Source organism: Lagenorhynchus albirostris, chromosome 3, assembly GCF_949774975.1.
Source record: "Lagenorhynchus albirostris chromosome 3, mLagAlb1.1, whole genome shotgun sequence".
Classification (NCBI taxonomy): domain Eukaryota; kingdom Metazoa; phylum Chordata; class Mammalia; order Artiodactyla; family Delphinidae; genus Lagenorhynchus; species Lagenorhynchus albirostris.
Window position 1 is genome coordinate 35,615,983 of NC_083097.1, and position 13,027 is coordinate 35,629,009.

The 13,027-nt window shown below is 42.3% G+C and overlaps 1 protein-coding gene across 1 annotated transcript; it reads left to right on the top strand.

The window, feature by feature from the left end:
* Positions 1-443: 443 nt before the first annotated feature.
* On the top strand, positions 444-953 carry LOC132518294 (annexin-2 receptor-like). Its single transcript, XM_060146296.1, has one exon. It carries the CDS (start codon positions 444-446, stop codon positions 951-953), a length of 510 nt encoding a protein of 169 aa, XP_060002279.1.
* Positions 954-13,027: the final 12,074 nt, after the last annotated feature.

The window sequence follows — 13,027 nt, forward strand, 5'->3', positions numbered from 1 at the left end:
TTTCATGCAAAGATGACCAACTTTTCATTCTGATCATCTGGGTAAAATCTGATGGTACTTTTCAAGCAGAGGGGCCCTGAGAATCAATGAACTTACAGTTACCTAAAAGTGTCAGCCACACAAGATACTTTTCATAAAGGAGTAACCTTCCAAAATAGCTTGTCTTGACAGAGCCCTGTACCTGTTGTTCCTTTAAAAACAAACAACACAAAAACTTTAATTCTCTCAATCTACAAAATCAACTTAAATAACTTTATCAAAGATGATTGGATTTTCCCTTAATCTCCTCAGGTCCTGCCTTCGGAACCAATTTGAAACCTGAGAAAAACGACACCACCCATCCTAATATCCTCTGGTTGGACAGCTAAAAAGTTGGACGGGAAGGTATAAATTCGCAGGGAAGGGATCCCTGAAAACTTCTCCTCCTCTCAGGGGCTGAAGCGATGGAGCCCAACTTCCCCCGCTGCATGCGCGAGGCCTGGGATTCCGCAGAGGAGTCCCAGGAACCAGAGATGCTGCAAATCTTGAGCTTAGCGGACCCTGAGGAATGGCAGCTCCCTTTCTATCCTACGCTGGGCCAGCTCTCTGGGGACGACGAGGACTTCAATGGGGAACAACTTTCTACCGCCTGCGGGCGTCTGCACCCACACTGCCCGAAACACCGACCCCGAGCGCAGAGCACCTGCAGGCTGAGCGCTGGGCCGCCCGCCCCGGACAAGACGCCCACGACCCGCCAGGAGCCACAATCGTCCTCAGGAGGTGGGGCCGCCGCCCACCCGCAAAGCTTCCCTGGGCGGGTCTTGCGGCATCGGGAACCCAACATCTGGAACCCGCGACCTCTGACCGCGGGGACCCTTCCGGAGCATCGCCCTCCTCCTGGCCTGGAGAGACACCACCGGACGTCCCAAGGCTGGTGGCCGCGGACCTACACGCAGTGGCCGGGAAGACCCTAGGCTGCCTCTCCCGCCGCCTTTGGACCCAGGAGCCCTCATCTCCGCTGAGACCCTTCATTGGATGATCCCTTGCGACAGATGTTATTACAATAACACCTCTCCGTTCAGCAATCATGGAAGAATTCGTCTTCAGAGACGTTTGTGAAGTTTTCTTTCGCTTACTTAATAAATTATACCAAATTCCAACGCCTTTCTCTCTCTTACTTTGGCTTTTGGGGAAGGACCCGACGCAGGGGCGGGGTGGCCGGTGCCACTTCTCACCAGGGACCCTCAGTCCCCTGATTTGCTGGGCGGGGGGAGGCCGGTGGGGTCTCTTGGGCACACCGGGCGGCCAGGGGTCCAGCATAGGCGTTGCCAAACTGGGTCACACGTGCTGGGCTCCGAGACATCCAGCAAAGAGCGGCCAGCAGCCCTGAGAACTCCACTTCGCCCGACGAACGCTCCTGCGCCCTCGCCCTGGCCCTGGCCCTTCCAGTCCATCTGTGGGGCCGTCCAGTCACCTTCACGTTGCTCCACGGCCCCCAGCGCCTGTCGCCGCTCCAAACGCATCTAGAAGCATTGGCCTCGGGTAGCGCAGAGCCTCCGTCTCCCTCAGGCACTCTCCTGGGTGTGTCCCTTCTTCCTGCTCGCCCCAAAGCCGACTTCCAGCCCCCTCCTCAGAGCTGACCTGCAGCCAGAGCGCTGGGGCCCCGGACAGGAGAAAACTAGGGGTTGTCTTTTGCGGCGGGGCGTTTCTGCGGCCAGATTCTCGAGCGGTTAGGCTCGCGTCACTTCCTAACTCCAACTTGGCGACTTCCCAAGGCGCCTGACTTCTCATTACCATTCGGAGTTGAACTAGAGTGTCCACCCAGTCCGGGTTTGAAACGGGGCCTGAGAGAGCAATGGCAGGCGAAGTGTAAGTGCTTAATAAATGTTAATACAATTGTACTGAGAATTTCTCAACTGCTGTGATTTCTCTGGGGGCAAAATCCTTCACTGGGATTAATCTCACAGGAGTCTGAATGTGGGGACTCCCTGCCGCGGGAGCAGTTTCCTGGAAACCCTTCACCTCATCGCTCTGGTTTCTGGCATCCCACCCAACCTCACCCTTTCTCTCCTTTCCCTGCCAGGATTCCATGGGCCACCTGTGCAGCCTGGATGCTGTGGCTCAACCAGTATGTAACCCTGGCCGGTCCCCAGGGAATGCAAAAATTATCCTTTTCACCCATCTGTTAGACCACAGGGTGATAGTTTACTTTTTTAGACTCAAACGGAATTTTTCTAGTGAAGCCTGAACATGGGAAACATACAGCTCATAACAAGAGGATGCGATGACATGGGTGTGTGTTATAGACACTGCTATGTCTTTATTAATGTACTTTAATTTCCTACTTTGTCCTTTAATTCTTTTTTTTTGTCCTTTAATTCTTAAAGAGTGTATGTGAGAAATGAAATCAGTGAGAACTGGAAATAAAGAAATAAATTATTTTAAAATTTCATCCTCACTTTTTCAGTAGTCATTTCAAATCTTCAACTCTTAGACAAATAAATGAAATAGGCTTTGAATTCATGGAAAGACAGAGTTCTCTATAAATTCACTTGTCAGGAGTCACTAGCAGTATTTGGAGTACAGTTCTACAGTTCCTTTAGCGATTCTAAAATCCAAAATTTTATGGAATCTACCCTTTTGTGTGTAAATTTCTGTGCAAAACTCATTTGACAGCAAACTATGGCATAGATTGATGTGAGGCCATAGTGTTCTCTCTCCAAAGTAACACAAGTATTCATAGGAATGACTGATTACTGGGACTGTCCTAGACTAAGCGGACAGGTACACTCTACCAGGCAAGCTCTTATTATCACTTTATAACTTCTTGCATTTTAAATTATAGCATACATCTAGACCCTAGTATTTTATTAAATATATTAGAATATCTTTAATATTAGTGTATTTGCAATATGTAAAATTATAAATTTAGGTTGTTTTTGGTTATGAAAATGACAAGCAATGCTGAATGCTATAGAAGTGCCCTTTGCTGGTGGAAAGCTGGAGTTATTGCAGTATATGATCATCTATTTCATTGTTAGAGAAAATTCTTTTCTGGCATAGATGGCTGCTGCCTTTACCTGTAAATATTTCTAGTAATGGGGTTTATGTGTTCCTTTCTTTTTCCATTTTATTTTTCTTTTCTTTTTTTCCTTTTTCTTTTCTTTTATTTTTAACTGTCTTGAACCTGAATGGCACCAGCCACCCCTGCCTGGGCTCCTTGTCCTTCCACAACAGCCAAAGCAGGAACCCATGGGATAAAGAAGGATGTTGGAATTTTTGTAGAATTTATTAAGCAAGCAAAAGGAATTTTCACAAATGTCTATGATGGCAATATTTCTTGCATGATTGCTAATTCATGTAATTCAATATTGGGAATGTGAAACAGCAAGGTATCTACCAGGTAGCTATTTTTTCAAGTCTAGAAATGGAATGATTTCAAGAGGGGAAGGTAGGCAGGGAAAACAAAAGCAAAAATAAACTAGTGGGACTACATCAAACTAAAAACTTCTGCACTGCCATAGAAACTATCATCAAAATGAGAAGGCAACTGGGATTTTCCTGGTGGTCCAGTGGTTAAGAATCTGCCTTTGGGCTTCCCTCGTGGTGCAGTGGTTGAGAGTCCGCCTGCCGATGCAGGGGACACGGGTTCGTGCCCCAGTCCGGGAAGATCCCACATGCCATGGAGCGGCTGGGCCCGTGAGCCATGGCTGCTGAGCCTGCGCATCTGGAGCCTGTGCTCCGCAACGGGAGAGGCCACAACAGTGAGAGGCCCGGAAAAAAAAAGAATCTGGCTTCCAATGCAGGGGACTCGAGTTTGATCCCTGGTCGGGGAACTAAGATCCCACACGCTGCAGCGCAACTAAGCCCCCTGCCCTGCAACTACTGAGCCCGCGTGCTCTGGAGCCCGCCTGCCACAACTAGAGAGAAGGCCGCACACCACAATGAAGAGCCCATGTGCCACAATTAAGACCCGATGCAGCCAAATAAATAAATAATTTTTAAAAAACATGAGAAGGCAACCTACTGAATGAGAGAAGGTATTTGCAAATCACATATCCATCAAGGGGTTAATATTCAAAATATATAAAGAACGCATACAACTTGACAACAACAAAACCCCCAAACAACGTGATTTTTCAAATATGCAGAGGACCCAATAGACACATGAAAGATGATCAACATCATTAACTATTAGGGAAATGCAAAGCAAAACCACAATGAGATATCACTTCATACCTATCAGAATGGCTATTCTCAAAAAGACAAGAAATAACAGGTGTTGGTGAAGATATGAAGAAAATTGTACCCTCATACACTGTTGGTGGGAATGTAAATTGGTGCCGTCACTTTGGAAAACAGTATGGAGATTCCTCAAGAAGTTAAGAATAGAACTACCACACAGTTCAGCTATTCCACTTCTGGGTATTCATCTGAAGAATACAAGAACACTAATTTGAAAGGATAGATGCACCTCAATGTTCTCAGCAGTGTTATTTACAACAGTTGAGATATGGAAATGAACTCATAGACACAGAGAACAGATTGGTGGTTACCAGAGGGGATGGGAGCTGTGGGTGGTTGAAATGGATGAAGAGGGTCAAGTGTATGGTGATGGATTGTAACTAAACTTTTGGGGATGATCACTTTGTAATGAACATAGATGTTGAATGATAATGTTGTACACCTGAAACTTATATACCAATTTTACCTCCATAAAAAAAGAAGGAAAGGCAGAAAGGATATTTTGTAGATTTCCCAAATGATCATTGAAATTGATGTGAAATAAATGTAGATGGATTTTTGAATAAAATAAGCTCCATTTCTTTATCCACTCTTCCCACCTAGAGAGACATATCCAAATTTATATAGCTAATGAGTGCCCACATAATCTATTCCATTTGTTTTTTTCAGTAAAGAAAGATAAAAATGATGTACATTTCCTGTAAGATATGGAGAAAATAATGTGACTTCAAAAGAGTCCCCATCTAGTGACAAATGCAGAAAAATAAGCCTCCACACTGCACTGCAGTATCTAATCTAGAGAACTGATGAGGAAAAAAATAAATTTCTCTATGGCAGGACAAACTAAGTCAGAATTGAAACCCACATAACATGTCCCCATTTGGGATGGGGTTTTCCCAGTTTGCAATGTGCCTCTGCATAATACATTAACCAGACCTCCTCAAGGCAGGAGGATGCAATCAACCTTTGAGAAAAATGGTCCCTTTTTCTGACACCAGCACTGTAATTTTTTTGTTTTTGTTTTTTGTTTTTGTGGTACTCAAAACACACATTGACCTAACAACTCACTGTATACGTGCACAACTGACCAAAACATCCCTGATGAACTTTATGTATAATGTTAACCTCTCAATATGAGACATAATTATTTGTCTCAAAAATGTATAAAACTGCACATCTAGTTCCTGACAGGTGGAACAGTCCTCAGAACTTTTGACAGTCTGTCTCCTGGGTTGTAATCCTCAGTTTGACTCAAATAAAATTCTCTTTTTTCTTCTTAGCTTGATTATTAATTGAATTTTCATCAACAGAAGCAAGAGGTAAATAAATTTACATTAGAAACCAGAATGGGAACACTCTTGAGACCAGAAATGTAAAGCACCTCCATAAGTGGACTCTTGGTGTCTAGATGATGCATGCTGAGAGCAGGAACAGGTAACTGACAGGTTATTATTGGGTAACATCAGCAGTGATCCCCACAAGCTGACTGCAGCATTGCTTTGCCAAGTAGTAGACATACGTCTGCGTATCTCTTTCTGACTTACTTCACTCGGTATGACAGCCTCTAGGTCCATCCACATTACTGCAAATAACTCAGTTTCATTTCTTTTTATGGCTGAGTAATATTCCATTGTATATATGTGCCACATCTTCTTTATCCATTCATATGTCGATGGACACTTAGGTTGCTTCCATGTCCTGGCTATTGTAAACAGAGCTTAAATGGCGCTTTTTCTAATGCTACTAAGAATCCCAACACATTTGCCCCAAGTCTAGTAGGAAGCTCAAAGGCATGATGTTACACGATGGCTTTAAATTGAAAATGAGGACTTTTCTTAACCCTAGCAAAGGTTGGTAGCTACGGTGGGGGTGTCCAGACTGCAGGGTTTGATTAAAAGGGATTACCTTGTACCATTTTTGTAGGATGACATTTGTTTTATGGATTTCAGAGGCATTTACAAGAAATGCGCTAAATTAAGTCTCGCTTATGTTCCTGAAATAGGATAGATTTAGTTTTGCTTAGGGGGCTTAAATACTTTCGCTTGGGGGATTTTCAAGCATGGTCTATTTTATTTTAATTTATCATATTTTATTTAAATTTTTTTAAATTTTATATGCAACTTTAGGAATTTTAATTTTTACTATTTTATTTCATTTAAATTTATTTTTTATTTTATAGTGTTATTTTATTTTTTAAATATTTAAAATCTTTACATTTTTTCTTGGTTTATTTGAAGAAAACAAAAACACTGAATAGAAAAGATATATGCACTCCTATGTTCACTGCAGCATTATTCACAACAGCCAAGATATGGAAGCAACCTGAGTGCCTATCAATAGTTGAATGGATAAAGAAGATTTGGTATAACTATGCAATGGAATATTACTCAGAAACAAAAAATGAAATCTTGCCCTTTGGGGCAACATGAATGGACCTAGAGGATATTGTGCTAAGTGAAATAAGTGAGACAGAGAAAGACAAATATTGTATGATTTCACTTATATGTGGAATCTAAAAAAACAAAGGAACAAACATAACAAAACAGACCATCTGTATGTCTTCTTTGGAGAAATGTCTATTTAGATCTTCTGCCCATTTTTTGATTGGGTTATTTGTTTTTTTCTTATTGAACTGCATGAGCTATTTGTATGTTTTGGAGATTAATCCCCTGTTGGTTGCTTCATTTGCAAATATTTTCTCCCATTCTGTGAGTTGTCTTTTCGTTTTGTTTATGGTTTCCTTTGCTGTGCAAAAGCTTTTAAGTTTAATTAGATCCCATTAGTTTATTATTGCCTTTATTTTCATTACTCTAGGACAAGGGTCTCCAGCCCCTGGGCCACGGATAACCGGTCTGTGGCCTATTAGGAACTAGGCCGCACAGCAGGAGGTGAGCAGCAGGCGAGCAAGCGAAGCTTCATCTGTATTTATAGCCACTCCCCATCACTCGCGTTACTGCCTGAGCTCCTCCTCCTGTCAGATCAGCGGAGGCATTAGATTCTCATAGAAGCGGAAACCCTACTGTGAACTGCACATGCAAGGGATCTAGGCTGTGCACCCCTTATGAGAATCTAATGCCTGATGATCTGAGGTGGAGCTGAGGCAGTGATGCTAGTGCTGGGGAGCAAATCATCATTAGCAGAGAGATAATAAATAAATCAATCGCTTGCAGACTCATCAAAACCCTATCAGTGAGTGGCAAGTGACAATTAAGGTGCATCTGGTGGCAGGCTTTATAGTGGCAAGTGAGTTGATGTACTTCAGTTGTACAGCTGCATCTGGTGGCAGGCTTTAAGTCAGAATCCGACACTTATTTTAGTCTGCACACGGCCCACCCATTATTTTATTTGCCACTTCCATCCATGCCTCTTTCCCACACTGCACACTTTTCGCAGTCACAGTTTTGGTAAGCCCACAAGCTAGCCCTAGCCAAGATGAGTAAAAAACAAACGTTGCTGGAGAGCTTCTCTGAAAGGGGGGAAAGACCCAATGATGAGACAACAGAAGACTCTAAGACTGCCAACAGAAAGAAAGCTTTAACAGGAGGGCTGCTGATGTGTGTTGTGGACACTGATATGCCTTTATTCTAAAATACTTTCATTTTCTACTTTGGCCTTTGTTTCTTTTGGAAGAAAACCATATTTAAGGATTGTGCACTTGCACAAGCTCAAGGATACCTTGAGAATCTCCTTTATATTGATTCTGTTTTGCTGGAAACCATGACTATTGCAGCCGGTAACCACTGAAGGACCAGATGAAAAAACCATCTACAGAACTAGCCAAAGCCTTAAATCATGTAAGACACAATGATGAACCATGCTGGGTGCATTTGACTTAACTTCTGTAAGAATCAAGGTGCTGGAATCTTCTTAAACATTTAAGGATGAGGACTTAGGTAAATTTCTTTCTGCTGAATCTATTCGTTGTTTGATATATAATTGGGATTCTAGTAAATATTTTAGAGTGTCTTTAATATTTAGATAGTGTGTTAGAGCATACATAATCACCATCATAGGCTCTTTCAATTATGAAGCTGAATAGTAATGCTGGATACTGTAGAAGTGCACTTTGCTCAGTGTAATCCTGGAGTCATTGCAATATTTGATCATCCATTTGACTGTTACAGGAGATTCTTTTCTGGAATAGATCAAGGTTGCCATCACCTACAATTCAACCTCTAGCAGTGAGCCCTTTGTGCTAGACTTTTATATGCTTGAGCTTGTGCAAGTGCACAAGTCTGTTAACCAAAAATTCCAAGAACACAGGGGATATATGTATACGTATAGCTGATTCACTTTGTTATAAAGCAGAAACTAACACAACATTGTAAAGCAATTATACTCCAATAAAGATGTTAAAAAAAACTTGTATTTGGGGTTTGTTAGGACTGCAGTAGGGGATGCATAGATTCAAGAAAGCACTTGAATTGTGTTCTGATGAACTACAAAATGGGGGAAGCTTAAAAATAGAGCAAGGTTACATGAATTATTTTTCGATAATTAGGATTGGCCTTGGCAAGAAGTAAGAATGCTTGCTAAGCAGGGTTTGGTTGGTGTTGGAAATCATTACATAGTTGTGAAGGGGAGGAACTTTGAAACTACAAGGTTGGGCTAGCAGCTGCTAGCAGGTATTGTTTTGAAAAGGACTGGTGGTGTCCTTGAATTTGATACAGTTCAGAAAGTTCAGGTTCTCAGTGATGCAGTAAGGTGCCTGAAACCATATCCACAATGCCCACTTGGCTCCATTTTGGAGGCCTGAACCATAGTTACTTCATTTTTATTTTCTAAACGATCATAAATATGTCATCAAGTCCATAATTATAGTATTCTTCCAAAAGAATTAAATTACATGGTTCTATCCAGAGGAACAAAGGTATCCTCACTTATTCCAATCATCTTCTATGACATAAAGTATTAAGATTTAAATATTTACTCCATAGATGTCACGTATTAATATTGCATTTTTCATTTGAAACTCAAGATCACATAGCTAGCAAGTACGAAGGGCTTTGAATAAAACCCAGATACATAAGCAAAGACATAGTGGTGGATGAGAATGTAAGAATATTTGAGAGGAGGGTTCATAAAACAGTAATTGCATAATGTAACTAGTGGATTTTGTCCCAACATTTATATCAATTAGAAGTTGAATGTAGTTAAAAATTTTGTTCATTTTATTTATAACTAAATTGGCCATTCTTCTCACTTTCACCTACAGTTTTTTGGGAATAGGGTAAAATGAAGTCTATTTAAACATAATCCAAAAGAATAGCTATAAAATATCTGTTGAAAGCATAATGCAATAAAATAGCACGAACTTCTTTAAAAATAGAGTAAAATGATGTTCAAACTCACCAAAATTTAAAAACAAAATATTAAACAAACATATAAATTCAAAACATACTTTATTACACCAATGATCATGACATTGTAGGACAATATACATTTTCTGTAATGCAGTGAAAGTACATTTGGTACAGTAATTTAAAGGGGAATATAAAGATATGAATTAAATTCACAACGAACATATTCTTGACACATAATGTTAACTTTTGGTCACTGTAGTACACACACAAACAAAATTCCCACAAGTTGAGGATGATCAAATCCAAAACATGGATGTTGGGAAATCTGTAACAATAAGATATTAGAAATTTTAAAAATTGAATCCAAAATGGAATATATGCACTTGAAAAATGCAATGTTATTATGTAGATACAAGATATTAAGTAAAAAAGAGCCAGTTACATAATGGTATGTATATCATGATTCCATTTCTGTTTTTCATTTCTATATAACTAGAAAAATTACAGGTCCACAAAATCATCTCAGAAATTATTTTGGTTGGAATTCAGAATGTGTAAATCATGAAGTGATGATATGTGCTTGCCCTGCAAGACAGTAACCCTGCCTGCGGGGTCAGGACATTACCCAGTAATCACCCATTCCTATTAATATTCATGTTAACTGGATATAGAGTACACTTTAACCTCTTAGATTAAACTCAAAGGGGTATGTCTGCAGAAAATTTTGGATTTTAGAATTGCTCAAAATAACTGTAGAATTGTACTGCAAATACTACCAGTAATAATGGCAAACAAGTTAATACAGACAAATCACTCTCACCATGATTCAAGGGATAGTTCATTTATTCTCCCCAAATTAAGTATTTTGAAATACTAACTGGAAATGTTGAGGATTAAATGAAAACTTTATTAAATTCAAGAATGTCATTTATTCCTGTGCTTTCTGATTTCCTTCCTCATGTATACAAAGGACAGGTAGAAACCCGAAGTATTCTAATAAAGGCCTATCAGTGTCTACAACACACATCAGCAGCCCTCCTGTTAAAGCCGTATGTTCCACAAGCTAGCCCTTACTGGAAAAATTCTTTTAAGAGTCTGAAAAAGTAAACTATCACCCCGTGGTCCAACAGATTATAAAAATAATATGTTTGCAATTCCCAGTTAACAGGCCAGGGTTTCTGTAACAGCTGAGTCACAGCACCCACGTCTACAGCGGCGGCACATGGAATCCTGGCAGGGAAACGAGGGGGAGGCTGCGGTTGGGTTGCGGTGCCGGAAACTAGAAAAGCGAGGTGAGAAGATTATAGGGGATAGCTCCCAGGGAAGATAGTACATATTTTCAGACACCGCCGAGTTCAATCCTCTTGAACTTTGCTGCCCCTGAGAAATCGCAGTAGGAGAACGATTATAAGTAGAACTGTAGTTAACCTTAACCGAGCGTTTATACCGTGCTGGACATGGTTCTAATTCAGTGCTGTGGCGAGACACATTGTCCCATAACTTATAGTTTAGATTGTGATGCCTGGAATCAATGGTGGAATGCTTTGGTTTGAAACTGTTTGTACTGAAACTGCTTTTATTGCTAACCACGTGACTTGGCCTCTGGGAAAACTGAGCTTTGCTTGCCAAGCATATTGTGAACAGGGAAGTTCTGAGTTCCAGGTGGCCGACCCGAGATGTTAAGATTAGCACGAACATCCTGTTTACCCTGGGGTATAAAACAGCACCTGTGTGAAGGCTCGGGGTCTCACCCTTCTTTTGGGAGAGGCCCCGATCGATCGGTTTGTGTTTCTGTGCTTAATAAACGCCTATTACTAATATACTTTTGATCTACACTGGTTCTTGGTGTTCTTCCTTGGTGCTGGTTCCTCTCCGGGGGAGTTTGCAGGTGTGTGTGGGACCGCAACATTTGGGGGCTCGTCCGGGATCGGACAGTGGAGGTTAAAGATCTGAAACAGGGTCCCTCCCTGTCTTTGGAAGCTCCGAAGCGCAGGTTAAAGATCTGAAACAGGGTCCCTCCCTTCGACGACCACGCCTGCATCTCCAACGGGTGAGTTATCAGACTTGGGCTGACGGCAACATTTCTAAGACTCATAGGGACTTGCCGGACGCGGCTATAAGTCCGGAGTCAGGGGAGATCACGGGATGCCGTGATCCCCCGCTGGGGTTTCAACGTCGGGTTCGTTATTCTAACTTCCCGACCTTGAACTGGGACCTTCTTTTGTCAGGTCACTGGTCTTTCTATTTGCTTTCCGCTACTACTGTGTTCGCTTTTATCTTTGTTTGGATTTTGTGGTTCTCTGTTCTAACTTTTCATCCAACAGTAAGCATGGGTCAAGGTAAGAGTAAGACCCCAGCACCCTTGGGACTCGTCCTTAGTCACTTCGGAGACTTTCGGCAGGTCGCCAAGGGCTATGGAAGTCAAGTAAGTCCGGGGAAATTACGTACTTTCTGTGAACTCGAATGGCCTACATTTGGTGTGGGATGGCCATCCGAAGGTACGTTTTTCCCTTCCTACTGTTGTAGCCACTGAGGCAATTGGGTTTAAGGTTCATGATGATCAGATTCCTTATATCGAAAGTTGGCGAGTTTTGGTGGAGGAGCCACCAACATGGCTAAAACCCTGGCTCCCGCCCCCCAAAACTGCACCAAAAACAAAAATAAGATTTGTTCTGCAAAACTTACTAGAGATAAAAAGGGTGATTCAAACGATCCAAAAGGACTTTCAGCCCCACTCATGGAGGCCGAAGAAGAGGAAACCTTTCCTCCTGAAGTTTCCGCACCTCCCCCTCCTTATGTTTTCCCAAATGCAGATTCTAGTTCCACGGAGTCCACTCCGCGGAACCAAACAAAGAGACATCATACTCGCTCTAGGAGACAAATCAAGGAATCAGCCCAAACCATCCTCCCCTTGCGTCAGCAGCCTTCCCGACCGGGGGAAGCTCGACCCTTTCTTACATACAGGCCATTTTCTACTACTGATCTTTATCATTGGAAATTGCAAAATCCTCCCTTTTCAGAGAAACCACAGGGCTTGATTTCTCTCCTGGAGACAGTTTTTGTTACAACCCACTTGGGATGATTGTCAACAGCTGTTACAAGTTTTAGGTACTACCGAGGAGAGGGAAAAGATTCGGAGGGAAGCCCGAAAACAGGTTTTGGGACCAGATGGGCGACCAACTGAGAATCTAAACCTCATTGAGACTGTCCTCCCGACAACCAGGCCAGACTGGCACCCCAATACAGAGCGGGGGTGGGGGACAGGCCCTTGCCCGTTTTTGCCAGGCTCTGTTGACAGGACTTCGGGCGGCGGCACAGAGGCCAACTAACATGTCTAAGGTCACTGAAGTTACTCAGGGACAAATGGAGTCCCCATCAGCCTTTTTAGAGAGGCTCATGGAAACCTACCGATTATGGACTCCTATCGATCCCGAGGCCCCTGAGAATAGACGGGCTGTTAACTTGGCCTTCGTGGCCCAATCCGCCCCAGATATTAGGAA

Coding starts and splice junctions, on each gene's coding strand:
- LOC132518294 (XM_060146296.1), top strand. CDS start 444: ATGGAGCCCAACTTCCCCCGCTGCATGCGCGAGGCCTGGGATTCCGCA.